The sequence below is a fragment of the Vulpes lagopus genome, chromosome 23 (genome assembly GCF_018345385.1).
Source record: "Vulpes lagopus strain Blue_001 chromosome 23, ASM1834538v1, whole genome shotgun sequence".
NCBI classification, from domain to species: domain Eukaryota; kingdom Metazoa; phylum Chordata; class Mammalia; order Carnivora; family Canidae; genus Vulpes; species Vulpes lagopus.
The window spans coordinates 12,962,677-12,984,899 of NC_054846.1; the positions used below are offsets into that span (position 1 = coordinate 12,962,677).

Below are 22,223 nucleotides of genomic sequence, written 5' to 3' on the forward strand. Positions count from 1 at the left end.
CAACCTTTGTCTCCCAACTTCCACTCCACTGTTTTACCAACAAGACCATTTCTGCTGCCCATTATTTAATCTTCAACCAAAGCAAATTTTGAAATGTGCTTCCTTAGATGCCTCACCCCGGACCAATGATTCTCAAACTTGAGCATGCATCATAATCACCTGGAGGGCTTGTTAAAACAGATCACAGGCCCCTCCCCTGGAGCTTCTGATTCAGTAGGCCTGGGGTGGGCTCTGGGAACTGGTCTAGCAGGTTCCCAGGCGGTGCTGATTCTGCTGGTCCCAGGACTGCTCTTTGAGAAACACTGCCCTAGACCTGTCATTCCTCACTCAGAACAAGCCCCGAGCTGGACACAGCAGGCCCTGCTGCTGGCCTTCCTGAGTCCATCACCTTCTCCCACACGGTACAGCCTCAGTGAGGTCAGTAAGCGCCACTCCCTGGTGGCTGTGTAAATCCTGCTGCAAAGCAAACTGGGTAGTCCTACCACTTCCTCGGCCAAGGTGAGCATGGACCATGTTTTGCCTGTGAGATATAAGGCGGGGGGGGGGGGGTCCCGCTGACGGGTGCCCCTGAGAAAGAGGCACAGGAGGAGGGTTCTTTTAGCCTGCCGTTGGATGGTCCACTGGGAGGACAGGAGGCTGTGAGGCCTCAGCCTCCTGCCACCTTGAAGAGAGCCATGCGGCACACTGAGCCAGCAGAACTGAGAGTTGGAAAAACCTGGCTGCCTAGCCTGGTGCTGACACTCACCTGCTGAGTAAACCAGACCAGAACCACCCAGCCTCCGGGCTTCTTGTTAGGTGACATAATACATTTTTCATTGTCTGAGCTGGTTGAGTCAGGGTTTTCTGTTACTTGAAGCTGAAAATATCTAATCGCAAAGCAAACAGGATAACATATCCATCCGAGGACTAAAGACAACCTCTCAGAGCACACATGACAGTGGTACGTGTTCCACAAAGTAATCCTAAAATTCCAGATTTATATTTCCCACTTTTTTCAAAAGCTATGCAATTGAATGTCACGGATAAGCAGCACTTAGAGAACAGAATAGAAAATGATGGGGCGCCTGGATGGCGCAGTTAAGCATCTGACTCTTGATTTGGGCTCAGGTCATGATCTCAGGGTCGTGGGATCAAGCCCTGTGGGCTGCAAGCTCGACAGGAGTCTGCTTGAGATTCTCCCTCTTTCATCTCCCTGCTTGTGTGTGTGCCTCTCTCTCTCTAATAGTTCTTTAAAAAAAAAAAAAAAATGAAAGAAGCTCTCTAGCACACAGTGAAGTGTCATTGTACCCAAGTCCCAACTCTGCATCTCTCTAACAAGAGCCATGCTCATTTTTTTCAGCGGTTTTCTATGAACCATATAATACCAGGGTTTACTAAAGAATTCAGTTGCTTTCATATATCATTCTTAGATTTGGTCTCATTCTATAGAGGGCAGACTAATTGGGAAAATTGTGTCCCAACCTATATCACTTTATTTTTTAAAAGATTTTATTATTTATTTGAGAGAGATAGAGCACAGAAGCGGGGGGGTGGGGAGGGGAATGGCACCGGAGGAACAAAGGGAGAGGGAGAAACAGGCTCTCCACCGAGCAGGGGCCCTAAGTGTGGCTCGATTCCAGAACCCTGAGATGGTGATCTGAGCCAAAGGCAGATGCTTAACCGACTGAGCCACCAGGTGCCCCTGTTTTAGATGCAAAATAAACAAGTGTATCTAGAAAGAGGACACTTCAGATTATGTGCCTGTACAGCCACTTCATACTTTGTAATCTTAAACTGTTTTACTTTTTAAAACCTGTCTCCTCATCTATTAAATGGGAATCCCTGGTTACCTAAGGGACAATGCATGTAAAAGTACTTTGTAAACTATAAAGTATAATACAGGAGATCCCTGGGTGGCTCAGCGGTTTGGCACCTGCCTTCGGCCCAGGGCGCGATCCTGGAGTCCCGAGATCGTGTCTCGCATCGGGCTCCTGGCACGGAGCCTGCTTCTCCCTCTGCCTGTGTCTCTGCCTCTCTCTCTCTCTCTCTCTCTGTGTCTATCATAAATAAATAAATAAATCTTTTTTAAAAAAAGTATAATACAAGGGCAATTACTTAAATGCAATTTTTAATGGATTAACTGTATAAGCAAGGCCTGATTTTAAGAGGTAGATCAATCATAATCCCAGAGGAATTACTTCCCCAAAGCTTCATATTACATACATCTGCTATAACTATTAACTGGGCCACTGGATTGTGATTCAAACTGGACTTTATCTATTATCAATAATTTAGTGGCAGCGAAAGGAACTGACATCCATAAGGTAGGACAACCCTGAAAGTCAATGATGCACAAGGCATAACATCAGCATGAATTATTTACTATGTACATTTGCACAATGGTCATTGTGAGAGGCACAATGTCTTTGCTTTTACTGAAGCTATTCTCGGGGAACTACCTTCAGTTGTAGGTTTCTTTGGACATTTCACAGGTGGAAAATCATCTTTCCCATAGAAGAAGCTTAGTTTTTGGAAGGTGAAGTATTTTTGAAGTTAAAAGAATTACAGAAGTACAGTTGATAGATGCTATATTAGTTTCAGGTGTACAACAGTGATTCCACAATTCTGTATGTTACTCAGTGCTCACCACAATAAGTACAGTCCCATCTGTCAACATACAAAATATTATTACAATATAATTGACTATATTCCCTGTGCTATACTTTTCATCTCCATGACTTATTTATTTTATAACTAAGTTTGTACCTCTTAAATCCCCTTCATCTATTTCACCCACCCCCCCACCTTCCCTCTGGCAACCACCAGTTTGTTCTCTGTAATTAAGAGCCTGGTTTTCTCATTTGTTCATTTGTTTTGTGTTTTAGATTCCACATATAAGAGAAATCATATGGTACTCATCTTTCTCTGAATTATTTCACTTAGCATAATACTTTCTAAGTCCTTCCATGTTGTCACATATGGGAAAATTTCATTCCTTTTTATGGCTGGCTGAATAATATTCCTGTGTGTGTGTGCGCACGCACATGCACACATATTATCTCCTCTTTATTCATTCATCTATCAATGGAACATTTGGGTTGCTTCCATATTCTGGCTATTATAAATAACACTGCAACAAACATAGGGGTGCACGTATCTTTTCAAGTTAGTGTTTTCATTTTCTTGGGTAAATATCCAGCATTGGAATTACTGGATCATATGGTATTTCTAATTTTAATTTTTTGAGGAACTTTCATAGTCTTCTCCACAGTAACTGCGCCAGTTTGCATTCCATCAACCGTGCACAAGGGTTCCGTTTTCTCCACATCCTCACCAACACTTGTTGTTTCTTGTGGGTTTGATTTTAGCCATTCTGAAAAGTGTGAGGTGGAATCTTACTGTGGTTTTGATTTGCATTTCCCTGATGATAAGTGATATAGAGCATTTTTCAAGTGCCTTGTTGGCCATCTGTATATCTTCTTTGGAGAAATGTCTATTCATGTCTGCTGCCCATTTTTGATTGGATTATTCATTTTTGGGGTGTTGAGTTGTAGAAGTTCTTTATATATTTTAGATACTAACACTTTATCAGATAGGTCATTTGCAAATACCTCCTCCCATTCCAAGATTTTATTTAGTTATTCACAAGAGAGACAGAGACATAGGCAGAGGGAGAAGCAGGCTTCTCACAAAGGAGCCTGATGGGGACTTGATCCCAGGAACCCAAGATCATGACCTGAACGAAAGGCAGATGCTCAACCACTGAGCCACCCAGGCGTCCCCCATAGGTTGCCTTTTTATTTTGGTCACAGTTTCCTTTACTGTGCAGAAGCTTTTTAGTCTGGTATAGTCTCAATAGTTTATTAATAGATAATGTTTAGTTTTAGCCCAAGAGTCACATGCCATCCAGAGCCATGTCTTCTGATTGAAATATCTGAAAAAACTGGTAAAAACAACAGGAATTAGCCATCAGGGAAAAAGCATGTATGGCAGTAAAACCATGTTCTTCAAACTGGGACACGTATTTTTGTAGTAGAGAAAATAATGCCATGAGGTAAATATGGTAATCTTCCCAAAATTTACATTTTACTAAAAGATTTTTGGACGAAGAAAAAAGGAACTATCAATGAGTAATTTTAAAATGATTTAAAATTCTCAATAAATTTAAAAAATTTAATCTCAAAGAATTTTCATGTTCATAGCAGACGTTTTATTTTTTTAAAGATTTTATTTATTTATTCATGAGAGACAGAGAGAGAGAGAGAGAATGAGAGAGGCAGAGACACAGGCAGAGGGAGAAGCAGGCTCCATGCAGGCAACCCAAGGCAGGACTCAATCCCAGGACTCCAAGATCACACCCTCGGCCAAAAGCAGGAGCTAAACCACTGAGCCACCCAGGTGTCCCTATAGCAAACTTTTTAAAACTACATCCCCACTACTTGGAGGAAAACACTGAGAAAGGCCACAATAAACAAACAAGACTTTCCCTGTATCATTCATGAATGAGTTTGCAAAGGCAATGCAAAAACATCTTTACTGAGCACAACATCTGTGAAGTACTGTCTAGACTACCTTAGTTAATTATTCGTGAAGTGGCAACATTCTTTTGTCACATTAACTGGAGCGGGGGTGGGAATCATTATTACTCTAGAGTCGTATGTCACACGTGGAAGACTGCAACAACAATCAAATAATTTGATGTCAATTCATTTAAAACTAGAGTAACAAGCTCCCAGGAGACCCTATTATTTTAATACTTGTGTTCCTAGACAGAGAATAATGCCTTGGGAAATTATATTTCTCCTCTGAACCTTGAAATCCCAAGCTCTGTCACCCTCCTAGGCAATAAGAAGTTTGGTGTCACATCATATCCAGAATGCCTTCACAGAATTGACCAATACTGCTGCCCATATATTGGGATCCATCTAAAAAGTACTTTTATTTCTCATCAACCCACCATGACGAGTAAAGGGCAACCCAAAGCACAATTCTCACTGTATAAAAGAGGCCTAAGACAACCATAGTGTCCCCTCACCTCTAACTATATAGCTATAAGCTTCTTGAAGATAGAAGTTAGGTTCCCAATGGCAAAACACCCAAGTCCCTCTTTCTTGCTCACAGTGGTACCTTCACTCTGGTCTGATACAAGCTCCTTACGAATCTTTTATGTGCTTTTTAATAGCCATGTTGTCATTTCCATAGGCAAGTCTTCCTGGGCTGTTGAACCTGCCTAGCTCTTACTTTAGGATGCACACCTGACTGAACAGACTCCACAGAGATACTTGGCTGTTAAATATTTGTGACGAGTAGCAATAATCAGACAAGACACCCGGTAGCATGTGAAATGAAGCCAGCTGAGAGTCCCACTTCAAATGCTGAATGAAGACACTTCTCCTAAAGGCAATCTCTAGTCTAAGGTAATGAACACCAAGTTTTCCAAACCTGGATATGCCATGTTTACGGGCCATACCCACGTCCACAATCTCCAGACTTCAATTCTACCTTATTGTTTCGGGAATGTGAATAGTAATGAAATGTTTTGCTTATTTTTATTCCAGATTAACCCTTCAAAATACAGTTGGAAATACAATTATTTGTATACACTTGGAAATACAAAATACAATTATTAAAATTGGTTCAAATGTCTTTTTCAATAAAAAGATATAAATAAGCATAAGCCTAATCACTCCAGAGTCTATAAAAGATAAATCTAGGGGAAGTAATAATTTCAATGAAAATCAGAATTAGGATACTGATCCTATTACACTATTTTTCTAATTAATTCCAATTGAGGGCTAAATAATTATATGAATAAGCCTCAAAAGCTCTGCTAAAAATTTTACAACCTAAAAAAAAACCCAAAAAGGTTTTTGTGACTTGAAGACAATTTTTATACCAAGAACACTGTTGAAAAAAAGCTTGTATTCTAACAATCTAAATTATGAAATCCATTACAATCAAAGAAAATTTACTTTACACTGTTACAGCCATGAAGACCATGACTTAATGCATTCGTTCTGCAACCCTCCCGGGGCCCACATGACTCTCTAGAAGGTACCATGAGGCACACACTGATAGAGCTAATAACCCATTCTCTTTAAAAACACACCAACCAATGACCTAATTTAAAAACCACACCTCTAATACTAATACCAGTGCTTTAATTTCAGGGGCAAATAGGGCCTCATGGGCTTGGATATGAAGAACATGCGAATCATTACAAGTAATCAACTTAAAAGACTTAAATTTGTATCAGGAGCTTGCATCCCTTCATCTAGCAGTTCTTCACCTAGGTGTTAGGTACTAGAATAGGCACTAAGGAATTAGCCAAATGAGACTCAGGACAATCCTGAGACAGTGAATTTTAAAACAGAGATGTCCTGTATTAGAAATGCCATGATGCCATATGGAGTTGTTGGGTGAGGGGCTCAGCCAGAGAAAAAAGAGAGCATGAGCCCATGTGAAAGGGAAGGGAAGGGAGAAGCAGGGGCAGGAAGTCTGAAGAAGTTAGCAGGGCCTAGATCACAAAAGGCCTCTATGCCACGCTCAGGCGTCTGCACTTGATCATGAAGGCAGGGTTGTGTGTAGGAGGAATGACGGGGAAGGAGGTATAACTGAGATACATTCCTCAGGGAGGAAGGTGCCTAACAGGCTGGGGTAGCTGTAAAATGGAGGCAGCTGATCATCTGAAGAAGATCCAGCCACACTTGGTCACCTACTAGGGTGGGAGTACGAAGGAATCAAGGGGTGAGGGGAGGACCCTGGTTTCTGGTTTATACAAATGAATGCATGGTGTGGCAGCTGGGTGCAGGCTGAGAGGGAATAGAGCCGAAGAGCTCAATGAGCTAACAGCATCTGAAAGCTAAAAGGAACTCTCTGTGGGCAACTGCACAGGTGAGACCCCCAGCTAAGAGGTACAATCTAAGGTCAAGTTCCTTCTATATAGCGAAAGACACAGGAGAACAGGTGAGATCACCTGGGGAAATGGCAGGTAGGGAGAGAACACCCACAATGGAACCCTACTAGAGTGGCACGCTCAGGTTAGAAAGCTAAAATCCTGTCAACCGGTGATGAACTTCAGGGTTGTACTGAAAACATAGCTTTCAACTTCTAAAGGAGAACAAAGAAAAGTGAAAAGCACTTCCATTCCCTGTGGGGGCTCTGAAACCCCCTTCACTGCCAAAAGGAAGTTTCCCTAGCGATTAGGTCGTTTTTGCCCTGCAATTCTATCTTTCAGTATGTTGCTGAAAGGTTAACAAGACTTTCTTCGTGTTCTGACTCTTAGGATCTGCCTTTAACTGATGTAAATTGCTTCAGGAGAACACAGCTTGCTGCGGTTACTGATCATATAAAAAAGCACATTAAAAAAAAAAAAACAACACACACAACACAATGACAACTCCCATAAACACTGTACCTGACCAGTCGGTATTTATGATTTTTATGTAACTTTTTTAAAAGCTGATATGCTGTACTATTCACTTTGCCAATGCTCACACTTTTCACATTCTAACAAATGTATGCCAACAAGGCTTATGGGAGCTATGTACAGAGAGCCAGACCAGCTTCCCTGAGAGTATTCAATTCCAGCAAGAGCTGAAGTCCGCTCTCACTTGCTCTCATCGCTGAGTCCCAAATGCAATCTCTCACTCTCAGCAAAGGAAAAGATTACTGCTGATATTTGAGAACACCCGAGAGAAAAATGGGGATGCAGAGGCAAGAGGGGAGAAAGTCTTTCAAATATTGCTTTCCTGGCTTTCAACCAAATACAATTACATAGCATTCATAGAAGATTAAGTCAAGTTAATACAAACAAAATCTTCAGTGAGGCCAATTTCCCTGAAAGCTTTCCCAAACTGTTTGAGATCATAGGCTGGCGACTCCAGAACCCTCCACCCCAGGATTAATGGTGGTCTGCTTTGGGCCCCACCCTGGGCAGTCGGGAGAGTGAAACACAGAGCTGTCTTCAGATCTAGATTCTTACCAGGGTTAGAGGTCAGTGCCACCCACACTCCTGAAACTCTGTTTTATGGTCAAATCTATCTTGAGGCCCAAGGTGTTCCTCTATATGGGTGCTCTGAGATGAGACATTCATGTTGTAGAATTCCTGAGCACTGGGTCAACCGACCTCAAGTCCTAATTATCATTGAGAGTTGGCATTGTGCAGTAGTGATCAAAATGAAAACCACTAAAATGTTTTTAAAATGTGTAAAGAGGGGATCCCTGGGTGGCGCAGCGGTTCGGCGCCTGCCTTTGGCCCAGGGCACGATCCTGGAGACCCGGGATCGAATCCCACATCGGGCTCCCGGTGCATGGAGCCTGCTTCTCCCTCTGCCTGTGTCTCTGCCTCTCTCTCTCTGTGACTATCATAAATAAATAAATAATAAAAAATAATAATAAAATAAAATAAAATGTGTAAAGAGGGCAGCCCGGGTGGCTCAGCAGTTTTGTGCTGCCTTCAGCCCAGGGTGTGATCCTGGAGACCTGGGATTGAGTCCCGTGTCTGGCTCCCTGCATGGAGCCTGCTTCTCCCTCTGCCTGTGTCTCTGCCTCTCTCCCTGTGTCTCTCATGCATAAATAAATAAAATCTTATAAAATGTGTAAAGAAGTAATAACTTCAAAAATAAGATTTAGGATAATGGACATAAAACTAGCAGGGCAAATCTAATATCAGATTATAATCCAAAGTTATAAAGTAAAATACCCGTATGACTGAACTGATATAAGTATATGAATTAATAAATAATGAGGGAAGATAAACAAAATCTCCCATACAGAAGAATGCCAAATAATCTGTGTAGGTGGAGCTTAATTCCATTTAATGACTTGCCGCCAGAGAGTGTTGCACGGAAAGAGGTGAAGATAGAGAGCCAAGTGATCAAGGTCAATATCAAAGTGATAAGCCATGTTGAGAGCAGATATCCTTGCTATGTCATGAGAATACCAATTTATAGCTGCGGTCTTCCTCCACAAAACCCGTAACATCCCAGTCTAACCAGGAGGAAAAACATCAGGCAACCCCAAACAGAGAGACATTTTACAAAATGCCTGAGCAGTACTCCTCCAAACTGTCAAGATCTCAAAAACAAGGAAAGTCTGACAAACTGTCACAACCAAGAGGTCCTAAGGAGACATGACAACTAAAAGTAATGTAGCATCCTGGATGGGATCCTGGATAGAAAAATGACATCAGAGAAAAACAAATGAAGTTCAAATAGCAGGGAGTTTAGTTCATGGTAACATACCAATGTTGGGTTTCCTAGTTATAACCAATGTGCCACCTTAATGGAAGATGTTAACGGTTGGGTAAACTGCATGAGGGGTATAGGAGAACTCTCTGTACCTTCTTCACAGTTGTTCTGTAAACCTAAATATATTCTGAAACAAAAGATCTATTTTAACTGTAGCAACATTGTATGAGCTTTGGAGGTACTAAAATTTTCATTTTAAGAAAATTCCCAACTGTACAGTAAAGCTAAGTGAATACTAAGTACCTAGGTTATTCATTTAGCTATCACAGGACATTATACTTACAGAGAGACTTCTTAAAAGAGCTCCAGAACCTACACTTTCAAAAAATGAACACAAGGAAAATTCTCTAATAGTGCCATCCAACCCAGGTCATCATCTAGTCTTTACACATAAGGAACAAATCCCAAGGGGGAAAAAAAAAGCCAGAAAAAAACAAAGAGGAGGAGGTTTGGAAGTCAAGTTAAAAGGAAAGCAACTAGGGATAATATAACACAAAACACTGGAATATCTGATATTGAGAAGATTAAAATATATAAATCAGGGCCAATCAAAATGTGAATCATGATTAAGAAATTTTAAAATCTAGTAGTGGCAACCAAGTTTTGTTTTTTTTTAAAGAAATAAGATGAACTAGAAAACCTCTGGATGGACGGCAGTGACTGGATGCACAGCAACGTGGATGTACTCAATCCCACAGAACTGTACATTTAAATATGGTTTAAATGGTAAATGTTATGTACATTTAACCATGACAAAAAAAGATGAAATAGAAAAGAGTATGTCACAGGTAGTAAAGGGACACGCTATTTTATCAATAAATAAAGCACGCACACGCACATTCATATGGCCATACGCATGTGCCTCTGAGCAGGCAGGTAAGCATGACGTGAAACGCATCCCTTACTGTGAGTCACTGGCAACAAATTTGAAAGCCACTGTTCTAATCACTCTCCTACCCCCCACACCTTCACCAACAATCTAACACTAGGTCAAAAGACCCGTAGGGATAAAACCTACTAATACCTTAGAGTCTGACATAAAACTGAGGTAAAGAAACTAGTTCTGACTGACGAGAAAGGAAAGAACAAAGGCTAAGGCGAGCAACAAGGCTGTCTACAGGCTGGACACACCCACGCCTGGAGGCTGCCCAGGGCTTCCAAGCTCAGGGCTCACGGCGCCACGGCCACAGGGACGTGTCATATCAAGTCTGACATTCCTATGAGACAACCAACCAGAATTCCTGATTTCCCTCCCCTAATTCCTTTCCCATCTCAGCTGTCCTCCCTCCAGATGCTCAAGCCAAATTCTAGTCAGTCAGTCTAGTCCCTCTTGCTCTACCACTGATTCAACAAGTAATGAATCTGTTCCACCCCCAAAATTCACCTCAGAACTTCCCATGTCCCTTCATCCCCACTCCCACCAGCCTTGCCTGAACCACCGGCAATCCTTGCCTCTTCTTGCTCCCATACACTCAAACAGGACTGCAACCAACTCTGAACTCTGCCTCATACATTCAGCCCACATTTAAAATATTGTACTATAAATTCAAAAGGCTTCAAAGAATGTAATCTCTGGCATATTATAAATGAGGGCATTTTTAATAAAACTCAATCATTTTTTAAAGATTTTATTTATTTATTCATGAGACACACAGAGAGAGAAAGAGGCAGAGACACAGGAAGAGGGAGAAGCAGGCTCCCTGCAGGGAGCCCAATGTGGGACTCAATCCCAGATGCTGGGATCACGCCCTGAGCCAAAGGCAGACGCTCAACCACTGAGTCCCGTGTCTGGCTCCCTGCATGGAGCCTGCTTCTCCCAGGCATCTCAACTCATAATCATTTTTTAAAATACATTCAATGGAACTCAAATACTACTGCAATGAAATCCACCATTATTTTTTTATAATCTCTATACCCAACATGGGGCTCAAACCCATGACCCCAAGATCTAGAGTCACATGCTGTACCAACTGAGCCATCCAGGCGCCCTATCATCATCCTTTTTTTAAAAAAGATTTTATTTATTTGACAGAGAGCACAAGCAAGGGGAGCAGCAGAGGGAGAGGGAGAAGCAGACTCCCCATTGAGCAGGGAGGCCTGACGCAGGGGATGATCCCAGGACCCCCAGGATCATAACCAATGCCGAAGGCAGACGCTTCACCAACAGAGCCACCCAGGTGCCCCCATCATCCATTTCTTTAAACACACCAACAGGCATTCTTGTATTACTGGATATTCCCTCCAAGTATTTAAATCTAATACATACATCACAATGTTCAAAGTCTTCTGCAACAAAACTATGAGTTTCAACTGAAACATTAGATTTTTTTTAAAATTTCCTATGACCACAGTGTTTAAGTGTTAAGTATTTTTTTCTTCTGAACTGAGCTGTCATTATAATTTTCTTTAGTATACAACTGATCAAGAAATTTCATAAATTTTGATAGGCGATTAAACATGAAGAGACAAATTTACTGAAAATGCATTCTTTAGTGAAATGGATGAAAAGTGTCTCACCCCCTCGTCATTGATTCATGTGACTATTATTTTTCTTGTCCACTTTTTTAAAAGTGTAAGCACTGAAAAAGCTTGTTCACATAAACTAAAACGTGAATAGAAAGAGCGCTGTTACAATACTGTCCCTATATTCTCTAAACTCCTTCACTGTTTATCCAAAAAGCAATGATCATTAAAAGTAACTTTTTTTTTAAAGATTTTATTTATTTACTCATGAGAGACAGAGAGAGAGACAGACACAGGCAGAGGGAGAAGCAGGCTCAATGCAGAGAACTTGACATGGGACTCGATCCTGGGACTCCAGGATCATGCCCTGGCCTGAAGGCAGGCGCTAAACTGCTGAGCCACCCAGAGATCCCCTAAAAATAACTTGCAATGACCAACTGCCAATTTGATTGGGCCCTTCAATTTTGTCGATAGATTCAGAAACCTCCAGAGTTACAAAAGAATTTGTTACCCAATCAGAGTTTATCACTTCTCCTGACCAATGCCGGTATTTTTAAATCACACCTCTGTTTGCCCAACATTGAGCACATAGTAAGATGTGGACGAGGTAAGAAGTATGCCTTTCTTTTATAAAGTGGGGAAGAGAGATTACAAAAGAAGAGGTGGAAAAGGGTAACTTGCAACCTCAGACAGCTCAATTTCAGAAGACTATCTGGATGGTGGGATCTAAAAGCTGATTCCCTGAAAGTTTTGTATGTCCAGGTACCATTTAGAGTCTCCATGTACCTTCCAGGGACCAGACATCCCAGTTTGAAAAGTGACCATGAGACTGCTCCGTGACCAAAGTATTCTCTTAAAAATGTAGTTGACACCTTTCGATTTCCTAGCCCCTGCTTTAGATCCTCTAACAAATCTTACACCGTTAAAAATATAAAATCCAACCTCCTTACTGTGGTTTCTAAGGTCCTGTCTTACCTCACTATCCCACAAACCACACGGGCCTTCTCCAAGTTCTTGGAATGCTGTTAGTGCTTCCTAACTCTGCGCCTTTGCATCTGCCACCACTCCCACTGCCCAGAGCACTCTCCCTGTTTGCTACCTGGCTATTCCTTTGCATCCTCCAGACTTCAGCTCAAATGTCACCTCCTAAGAGGGGCCTCACCTGACCACCCTATCTTCCTCATTATTCTGTACCACGGCAATCCAACTGTTGACAGTTACTACAATCACAAGCATTTTGTTTGCTCCACTACTACGTGCAGCACAGGGTTTATTCAATATTTCATGCCCAGCACCCAGCACTGTGCCTCATGTTCAACAGGCATTTCTGAACAAGTAGGATAGCATCGGTGTGCTATGGAAAATGCAAAGTTGAAAATGGGTGGTGGGGGCAACCCGGGTGGCTCAGCGGTTTAGCGCCGTCCTCAGCCCAGGGTGTGACTCTGGAGACCGAGGATCGAGTCCCACATCAGGCACCCTGCATGGAGCCTGCTTCTCCCTCTGCCTGTGTCTCTGCCTCTCTCTCTCTCTCTCTCTCTCTCTGTGTGTGTGTGTCTCTCATGAATAAATAAATAAAATAAAAATTAAAAAAAGAAAAAGAAAATGGGTGGCAGGAGGTATTTCTAACAGCTTTCTGCACAACTTTATTTTAAAACAAAGACATATTAATTATTAGAGAGTTCAGATATCCCAAGCACCAAAGATCAAGGTATATCACAGATATATTAAACACATAAACATAAACGTACATAACCAAGACTTCAGATAGCATCCAAAGTGGGCAGCAATGTTCAGCATGCAGGTATTTGCTCCTGTGGTTTTTCTTACCTCTGTTCTTGAGAATGCTCCTCCATATTCTCTTCAGAATCACCCTATTGATTAAAAACCAAAACAAAACACATGGTTTAACAGTTGTTTAAGAAGAACACAGAAATCTGAAAAGAAACAATTCTTAAATTTCACATGGATGATGAACTTGTAAAGAACGTCTAGAAATACTGCCTGGGGGCACCTGGCAGCTCAGTCACTTAAGTGTCTGGCTCTTCTGCTCAGGACATGATCTCCTGAGACAGAGGAGGTCCTGAGATAGAGCCCCACGTTGGGCTCCACCCTCAGCCTGGAGTCCGCTTGGGATTCCCTTTCCCTCTGCTCCTCTCCCACTTTTGTGCTCGCTCTCGCATGCTCTCTCTCTCTCAATAAATAAGTAAAATCTTTAAAATAAAAATAAAAATAGTGCCTGATACACAGCAGGCATTCAATGAATTTATTGAAAGAATGATACTCCTAGGGATCCCTGGGTGGCTCAGCGGTTTGGTGCCTGCCTTCGGCCCAGGACATGATCCTGAAGTTCCAGGATCGAGTCCCACGTCAGGCTCCCTGCATGGAGCCTGCCTCTCCTTCTGCCTGTGTCTCTGTCTCTCTCTCTCTCTCTGTCTCTGTCTCTCATGAATAAATAAATAAAATATTTTTTAAAAAAAGAATGACACTCCTAAAAGCCGTAAGTTGCCAAGTGATCCCTTAGATAATGTCAGATTCTCCCTGCTTAAAATTTTGACCTAAACATAATTTCCAAATTAGCATGACATCTTGTCTCTCCAAGAGCCTTTGGTTAGCTCAGAATCCCCTACATGGATACCTGATACATTTTGACATCAACATAAAAAGGCTGATCGATTGTATAAATGGCATAAACATCACCGTCAAAAGCACTTCCAAAATCCTCCCCCAGATTACCAGGCCAAAATCTGACCACATGTCATGTACCAGGAAGGTAAAAAGAAAAGGAACTTGAAATAGAAACAAAAGGCCAGATCCAAATAAATCCTACATGTAAACTGACAGACACAATCTTGACCGTTCTTCCCCAAAGTTCTCCACCTTTGGGGGGTCAGGAATACCGAGCCTTCCTGGTCCTCCAGCTTCTCCCTAACCTTTGCTGTTGGCACTTAATGCCTCTCTGCCCCCTCTTCCTCCTCGTCACTGCCAGTCCTGGGCCCTGACTCCCTACACCAATTCCCCCAGAATGCTGACCCACGCTCATCACCGTGAGGCCCAAATCCCTACTGCCAACCCCAACTCCTCACTCGATCACACGGGTAGATACTCAGGGAATGCCTATCTTTCCTGAGAGCAAGACTCCTGCCGCTTTGGTGTGTGGCCAGCATGTGGCAGGTACTCCACAATACCTGTAGGATGAATTCATCTGCAACTCCAAACCTACTGGCAAATGCCTCCAGCACATATGCACTTTTTCTCTCCCAAAATAGTTATGACCAACACTGACTTATCAACACATGGGGCCCCTGCCAAGTGGTTTCTGTTCTTTTTTTTTTTAAGATTTTATTACCAAAAAAAAAAAAGATTTTTATTTATTTATTCATGAGAGACAGAGAGAGAAATAGAGACACAGGCAGAGGGGAGAAGTAGGCTCCCTGCTGGAAGCCCGACGTGAGACTCGATCCTCAGACTGCAGGATCATGACCTGAGCCAAAGGCAGATGCTCAACCTCTGAGCCACCAGGCATCCCAAGTGGTTTCTGTTCTAACCAGCCTCCTTCTGTCAAGGATACCATCACCCTCCTTGACCCTTGGGCAAACCTTAGGGTCATCTTATACTGCTCTTTCTTCACCTCTAGCCATAAAGACCTACTCACTTGTCTGAACCATGGTACAGACCTGCCCTTTCTTCTCCACCCCGTCCACAGCAAGGCAGCCCATACTATCAGTACTCCAGGCTTCCATTACCATCACAGACAGGGCTTTTCACTTGGCTGAAGACCACTGCCTCCAATCCATCCCTTATGTCACTGCAAGACCAATTTTCTTCAACATCAGCCACGACTTAACGACCCACTTGGTATGGACCCAGCATCCAATGTCACCATGTTAATCTCTACTCAAGAGCCTACTACCACTCACTAACTGCTAGTCAGATGTACTCTAAGCTCCTTAACCTGGAACCGGGCAACTGTCAACTGACCTTGACATACACATCCCTATCTCTACAGCCACACTTCATCAGGAGCTCCGGGCTCCGGTTCAAAGCATCAACTTAAAAACACTGTCACTCATGTAAGGATCTAGAGGAGGCCCCATTCACACTTTTGCTAATGCAGGTCTCTAAGCAGCCCTCCTACTCCTAAGCCTTAACAGACCCCTCCAATATACACGGTTCCTCCTCTCTCCTCTCAGTTGCTACATTTCAGCACTTGAGTGTTATCTCAGGGTATTACCAGCCTTATCTCCCCAACACCACCAGGCTCTCAAAAGGAGGGAACCAAATCCTGTAATCTCCCTACCCCACTCGCCCTTGGCAGTGCCTCAGGGCCCTTGCACTAGCTATTCTAAATCTCTCACTGCTTTCGAGGTTTGGCTCAAATGTCAAATACAGGCCTTCTCAAAAGGACCAACTTTGCCTTGTTAAATTAAAACTCCAGCTCCCATCACCTTAATCTTCCCCCGGTTTGCCACCCTACAGCACGGATGCCTTTCTAACAACAGACTAAAGAATTTACAATTTATCCTACTTCTTTTTACCATCTATATGCCACTATTAGACTGCAAGCTCCACTAGGGCAGTGTTTTTTTTGTTCAACATCCAAAGCACCTAGACCAGTGCTGGGCCACAGTACATACTCAGTAAGTATCCACAGAGCTAAGTGCAGTCTAGCTGTTTCTTAAATACTCGTGGATATATACCTCACACCTGTTAGAATGGCTAGTATCAAAAAGATAAAAGATAAGTGTTGGCAAGGATGTAGAGAAAAGGGAACCCTTGTGTACTGTTGATGGGAAAGCAAACTAGTGTGGCCACTGTGGAGAACAGTATGGAGGTTCCTCAAAACATTATAAACCGATCTAACAAGTCCACTTCTGGGTATTTATCTGAAGGAAACAAAAACACTAATTCAAAAAAATATCTACACCCTCATGTTCATAGTAACATTATTTACAATAGGCAGGATATGTAAACAACCTAAGTTAATGACATAAATGGATAAAGATGTGATATGTATGTATGTGCATATACATGGGTACCTATATATATACATATGTGTGCATATATATAATGAAATACTGTTCAGCCATAAAAAAAATGAAATCTCATTTCAACAATATGGGTAGACCCTTAGGGTACTGTGCTAAGTGAAATAAGTCAGAGAAAGACAAATACCTATGATAGATGATAGCTCTCAAATACAGAATTTAAAAAACAAAAACAGGGGCATCTGGGTGGCTCAGTCAGTTGAGCTTCCAACTCTTGGTTTCAGCTCAGGTCATGATCTCAGGGTCATGGGATCAAGCTAACACCACAGAGTCTGCTTGAGATGCTCTCTCTCTCCCTCTGCCCCTCCCCCTGCTCGTGCTTCCTCTCAATAAATAAATAAAACCTTTAAAAAACAAAACAAGAAAAAACAAAACAAAACAAGAACAAAAAACAAATACCAAGTTCACAGATACAGAAAACATATTGGTGATTGCTGGGGAACCAGGGATGGCAGGCAGTGGAGAAGCACAATGGGTAAAGTTGGTCAAAAGGTACAAAGTTCCAGTTAAAATATTATATCCTGGGGATGTAATATTTAGCATGATGACCAGCGAATAACACTGTATTGCAAATTTGAAAGTTACTGAGAGTAAATCTTAAAAGTTCTTATCGCAAGACAAAAAAAAAAAAATTATGCAATATGTATGGTGACAGATGGTAACTAGACTTACTGTTATGTGGTGCACCTGAAAGGAATGTAATGTTCTATGTCAATTATACCTCAATAAAAATATTAAGCAAAAATTTCAGAAACACTAGTGGATCTGACCATTTGTTAAAACTTCATTAAGCTAATTTTTCTAATTCAAAACAGAATATGAAGGGATCTCCCTGAAACACAGGAAATCCACCACCACAATACTTTCCCAGTCAGGCTGCTAAAACTCATACAGTGCCATAGTGGCCAGGAGCAGGAGCTTTGAAGCTCAACACCTCCCAGGTACAAATCACACCACTGCCACTTTCCTTCAGCCTTGGGCAAATTACTTAATGACTCTGTGACTCCATTTCCTCATCCGTAATGTCAGGTCAGAACACTTCATGGTTTTTAGTGTATTAACATGAGTATTAAAAACTCATAAAGTACTTAAACAATGCCAGTAATATTCAATTGATGTTAGGTATTATTTTTTTATGTTGATAGTGGAAGTAGATTGAACCCAAAATAAATCTCTATAACAAAAAGATTTCCAAATACCAGTCAATGATTCATTGACTAGAGCAAGATGCTATTACATAACACAGTACCTGAGATAATAAAGAATTTAGATATTCAGTGTACTATTGTACTATTTCCTGTTTCACTTTCTACCAGTTTCCGTTACCTATACCAGACTTAAGGGGGTAAGACATGAGATTTTTAAAGGCAGAGACGTCCTTCTTTATCGCTGTATCCCGGGGCTTTGCTGGGCGTGGGGGATGAACAGACAAGGCCAGAAAAGCACTAAGCCCAGCCACCCCAAACCAGACCAACATGATTCTGTATCAGGTAACTCCTGCTCCTACTCAGCACCAATGTTAGTGTCCCAAATCTAACCAGGGCTGTTAGGAGTGAGGCTTCTATCTCTGCAGAGTCTGAATGGATTAGAAGAACAATTCTAGATTGCCCTTCCTGCTGCCAGAAGGGATACCAAAAAAACAAACAACCACCACCAAAATCAACACGTAAGGCATTTAGCCTGCCATCTTTGAAACTAACCTCAGAAACAGGACAAGACACTGATAACTGCCTCTCCTCCCCCAGGAAGAGCTCCGGGCTAACTACTCAATGCCTACTGTATGCAGAACAGTGTGGCTGCAATGAGACCACCAAGCTTAGAAAAGCCCAAACTCTTACAGGGAATCCAGTTAGGGCAAGGAGGAACATCAAGGCCAAGAAAGAAAAAAAAAAAAAAAATCCAGACGCTCAAGAACCTCAGAAAGCGAGAAATGACAATAGTGCCACTACGGAGTTAGAAGTCTGGGAGGATGGCTCTATGGGAACAGCAGGACAATCACATTTGTTCCTTCATTCAACAGTACACAGGGGGGCCGCTCTGCCAAGGGTCATGCTGGGGCCTGCGTCCCAGAGGAATGCCTAGAGCAATACACAGGGTCAGACTGCGGAAGGCCCTGAGAGCTAGGGCAGGTCAAGGGCATCACAGGCCAGCACAGAAGGGTTATTTGAAGGCAAAGTAAGAAGGTATGCAATGCAGTATCTTGCACACATGGGATTACTTCCTGATAATAAGCTAATGAAAACGTGTGTTTGGTTCCTAACCATCACCACTTTGGATTCAGTGTGTTGAAGTATAGGTGAAGTAAGGCCTGAAGAGAGGAAAAGTTCTGTAAATCTAAGAATAAAATCACGTTTTTTTTTCCCTTCCTTCTCATTATCACCATAGATAGTTTATGTTCGAACACCAAATATCTTACCACGTAAAAACCGCACATAACAAAAAGATGTGAATAATATAACCTATCTACACAACTGTAGAGCAAGTAATAGTACTGAGTTCTCTGCACTGGTTCAACCTCTTCAACGCAGGAAAACTCCCATGACCTCCAGTGACCAAATCTAGGAATCAGCTGAGAAGTATACCAAAATAATAGGTAACACACATGAAGTGCTCACTGAGTTCAAGACAGTTTTAATCCTCACAAAATCCTCTGAGATCAGGGCCATTCTCACCCCCATTGTGCAGATGAAGAAACTGAGAAAAGGGACGGAACCGGGAGTCAAATCCTGGAAACCTATCCAGCAGGTCTGGAAGATTATAACAATTCAATTATTTTATTTGGTTTTGCACCAAAAATGCACCAAAGATGCATTTTTCTAGTCCTTGCTCACTTAAAAAGAAAAAAAAGACCCAATCACCAGAACACATTTCCAAAAATATCAACTGTATAAATAATGAGTGGTGACAAATGTTAATATTCAGTTTGGGGGGGGCATCTGGGTGGCTAAGTGGTTGAGCGTCTGCCTTTGACTTAGGGTGTGATCCTGGAGTCCCCGATGAAGTCCTCACATCGGGCTCCCCTCAGGGACCCTGACTGTCCCTCTGCCTGTGTCTCTTCCCCTTTCTCTGTGTCTCTCATGAATGAATGAATGAATGAATGAATGAAAAATAAATAAATAAATAAATAAATCTTTTTTAAAAATTCAATTTTTTGATGCCATACCTTCTGGTGCTCCCATTTCTCCCATCACTAACAAATCTTAGCTTCTGCAGCTGCCTTGGGATCCTTCTGAGTGAAAGGAACCCAGCCTACAAATTAATTAAGCAGAAACCCTCAAATTTAAAAAACACCTATAAATACTCTCTTTTTCAGCTGACTCCATGACACACAAGGGAGCTTTTTGTGGGGAAAAAAAGTCCAAATACTTTGAAGAGAATTCTCTAAAAATAACTTTCTTCAGAACTCTCTGCAGTTTATATACATATGTGTGTGAGTGTATAGGCAGTTTAGATAAATACATATGCATATATATCTGCAGTTTACACTGACAGATACAGATAGATCCACATATATCCCCACCCCCCACCCCAGTACAGGCAGGGTAAATAGTCTCTAAAAGATGTGTCTATAGATAGAGATGAAGTATTTAGAAAATTATTTTGAATATCAGTTTCACTTTCATTATAGCTTTCATTAAAATAGCTTAGTTATAAAGGCTTCTCTAGTGAGTACTCCAGAAAGACAGCTTCTAAATTGTGTGCATTTTTTTTTCACCAAAACAAACTATATTACACATACAAACAAAACAAAGCCACAAATTAAGAATAATATAAAATAAATTTTAAGGCTATAAATAGAATCATTGATCATATCACAGGCCTTGACGTTTCCATCTCTGAGCACAGTGACTAAATCTTCAACTAATGCTGCAACAAATGAGAGTCTATAATTTACTTTCCTTTCTGTCTGGGTTGACTTTCAACACTAGCCAGTAAGGAGTACAGGCTACAAATGAGTAAAAATGCAAATGCATATAGATATACACCAGTGCTTTTCAACCCGGGCACTTTTGCTCCCCAGGGACATTTGGCAACGTCTGGGGACATTTTTAGCTGTCAGACCTGGGGGCAAGAGGGAGGAGAAAGTGCCACCAGCAACTACTGAGTAGAGACAGCGAGGCTCTAACTGCTGGGCATCTTGTAGCCCACAGGACACAGAATTCCACCCAGGACAGGCCCCCACAACACAGAAGTCTCCAGCCCAGAACCTCACGAATGCTGCTTTTGAACAATCATGATTAAGACACAAATATAACTGTATTTTAAAAAAGGAAAAACGTCAAATTTTAAATGTGGGTCTCCCGGTAGAATCATGAATGATTTCTATTTGGTTCTTTTTATCTTTCTGTATTTTCCAAATCTTCAACAATACGCATCTGTTATTTATGATCAGAGGAGGGGGAAAAAACCCATTTGGGAACAAACTTTTAAGAGAAGGGCAGACTATTTGCTCTCCATCCCAATGAGGCTTTTTCTCAAAGGGCCGGTCTCTTTCAGCTCGCTGGCCTTCAGGAAAGGTCCACAAAAATTTTCCTCTAGAAGTCACCTCTCTGCCTTGAAGCTGTTATTCATTAGTCCTGGTTAAAGTGAATATTCTGAATATCTCAAAACCAGCACTCTAATGCTTCACACAGATTGGAGAAACTCAACTGTAAAACTGCAGAGCCGTGAACTTACAGCTAGACATCCTGTTTTTCCAAACAGCCACAAGAGACAACATAGAATTAAGTGCTGCCACCAATGTGGGAAGTAATGAACATCTTAAAAATTACCACACACACAAGCTAAATATTCCCTTATAATTCAACTCCTCCCTCCCCCCCCACCCTCGCCAAAAAAAAGTATTTGGGGTCACTACTGTTGCTGCTGAAAAGCAGTCAACCGTATCATGCTTAAATGCATACATCTGCAGACAAACGTTGGAAGTTAAACCCTAACACAACGCTTTGCGGGGCTGTATCTGCTTGCAGCCCTGAACCCGGGAGGATGCCACAGATTCTCAATGAAATGCTAGTAATTATTTTTCCACATGCAATCACTGTATCACAGGGGGGAGAGCCCCCGAAACCTGAAATTCAAGTTGCTAAAGAGGGTGTCTCCTACGCGAATTAAAGGCGCTTGGAAAAGATCCAGGGCGACAATCTTTTTAGAGTCACCTCTTCCCTGCAGAAGCTGCTTAAGGCTGGTGGCCAGTGCCAGCCGCTGGCACGTCTGGGAGCAGCCTTCCTGTTGTCCCGGGGCCCGCGGCGCTCCGGGGACCGCGGCCGCCCAGGGGCCCGCCCTTCCCCTCCTCCGGGCGGCCGCGGCCGCGGCCCTGCTGAGGTGGCCTCGGCTCCCAGCTCCTGAACTTGGGGCGGGCGTGACTCACGCCCTGTCACATGGCGCGCGAGGAGGCTGGGCAGGCCACCGTTGCCAGGTGTTCGGGCTCGGCCCGGCCGTTTATTTGCCTTGCAAAGTGGCCCGAGCGCCGGTGCCGCCGGGGGGC

General features: G+C 42.3%; 1 protein-coding gene across 1 annotated transcript in view; it reads right to left on the reverse strand.

Moving 5' to 3' along the window:
• TMEM131L (transmembrane 131 like) overlaps window positions 1-22,223 on the reverse strand; it is a 161,843-nt gene that overhangs the window by 138,637 nt on the left and 983 nt on the right. The window contains exon 3 of the mRNA XM_041738377.1: window positions 13,521-13,564. Coding sequence (XP_041594311.1) covers window positions 13,521-13,564 — 44 coding nt within the window. The remainder of the gene's footprint in view (window positions 1-13,520; window positions 13,565-22,223) is intronic.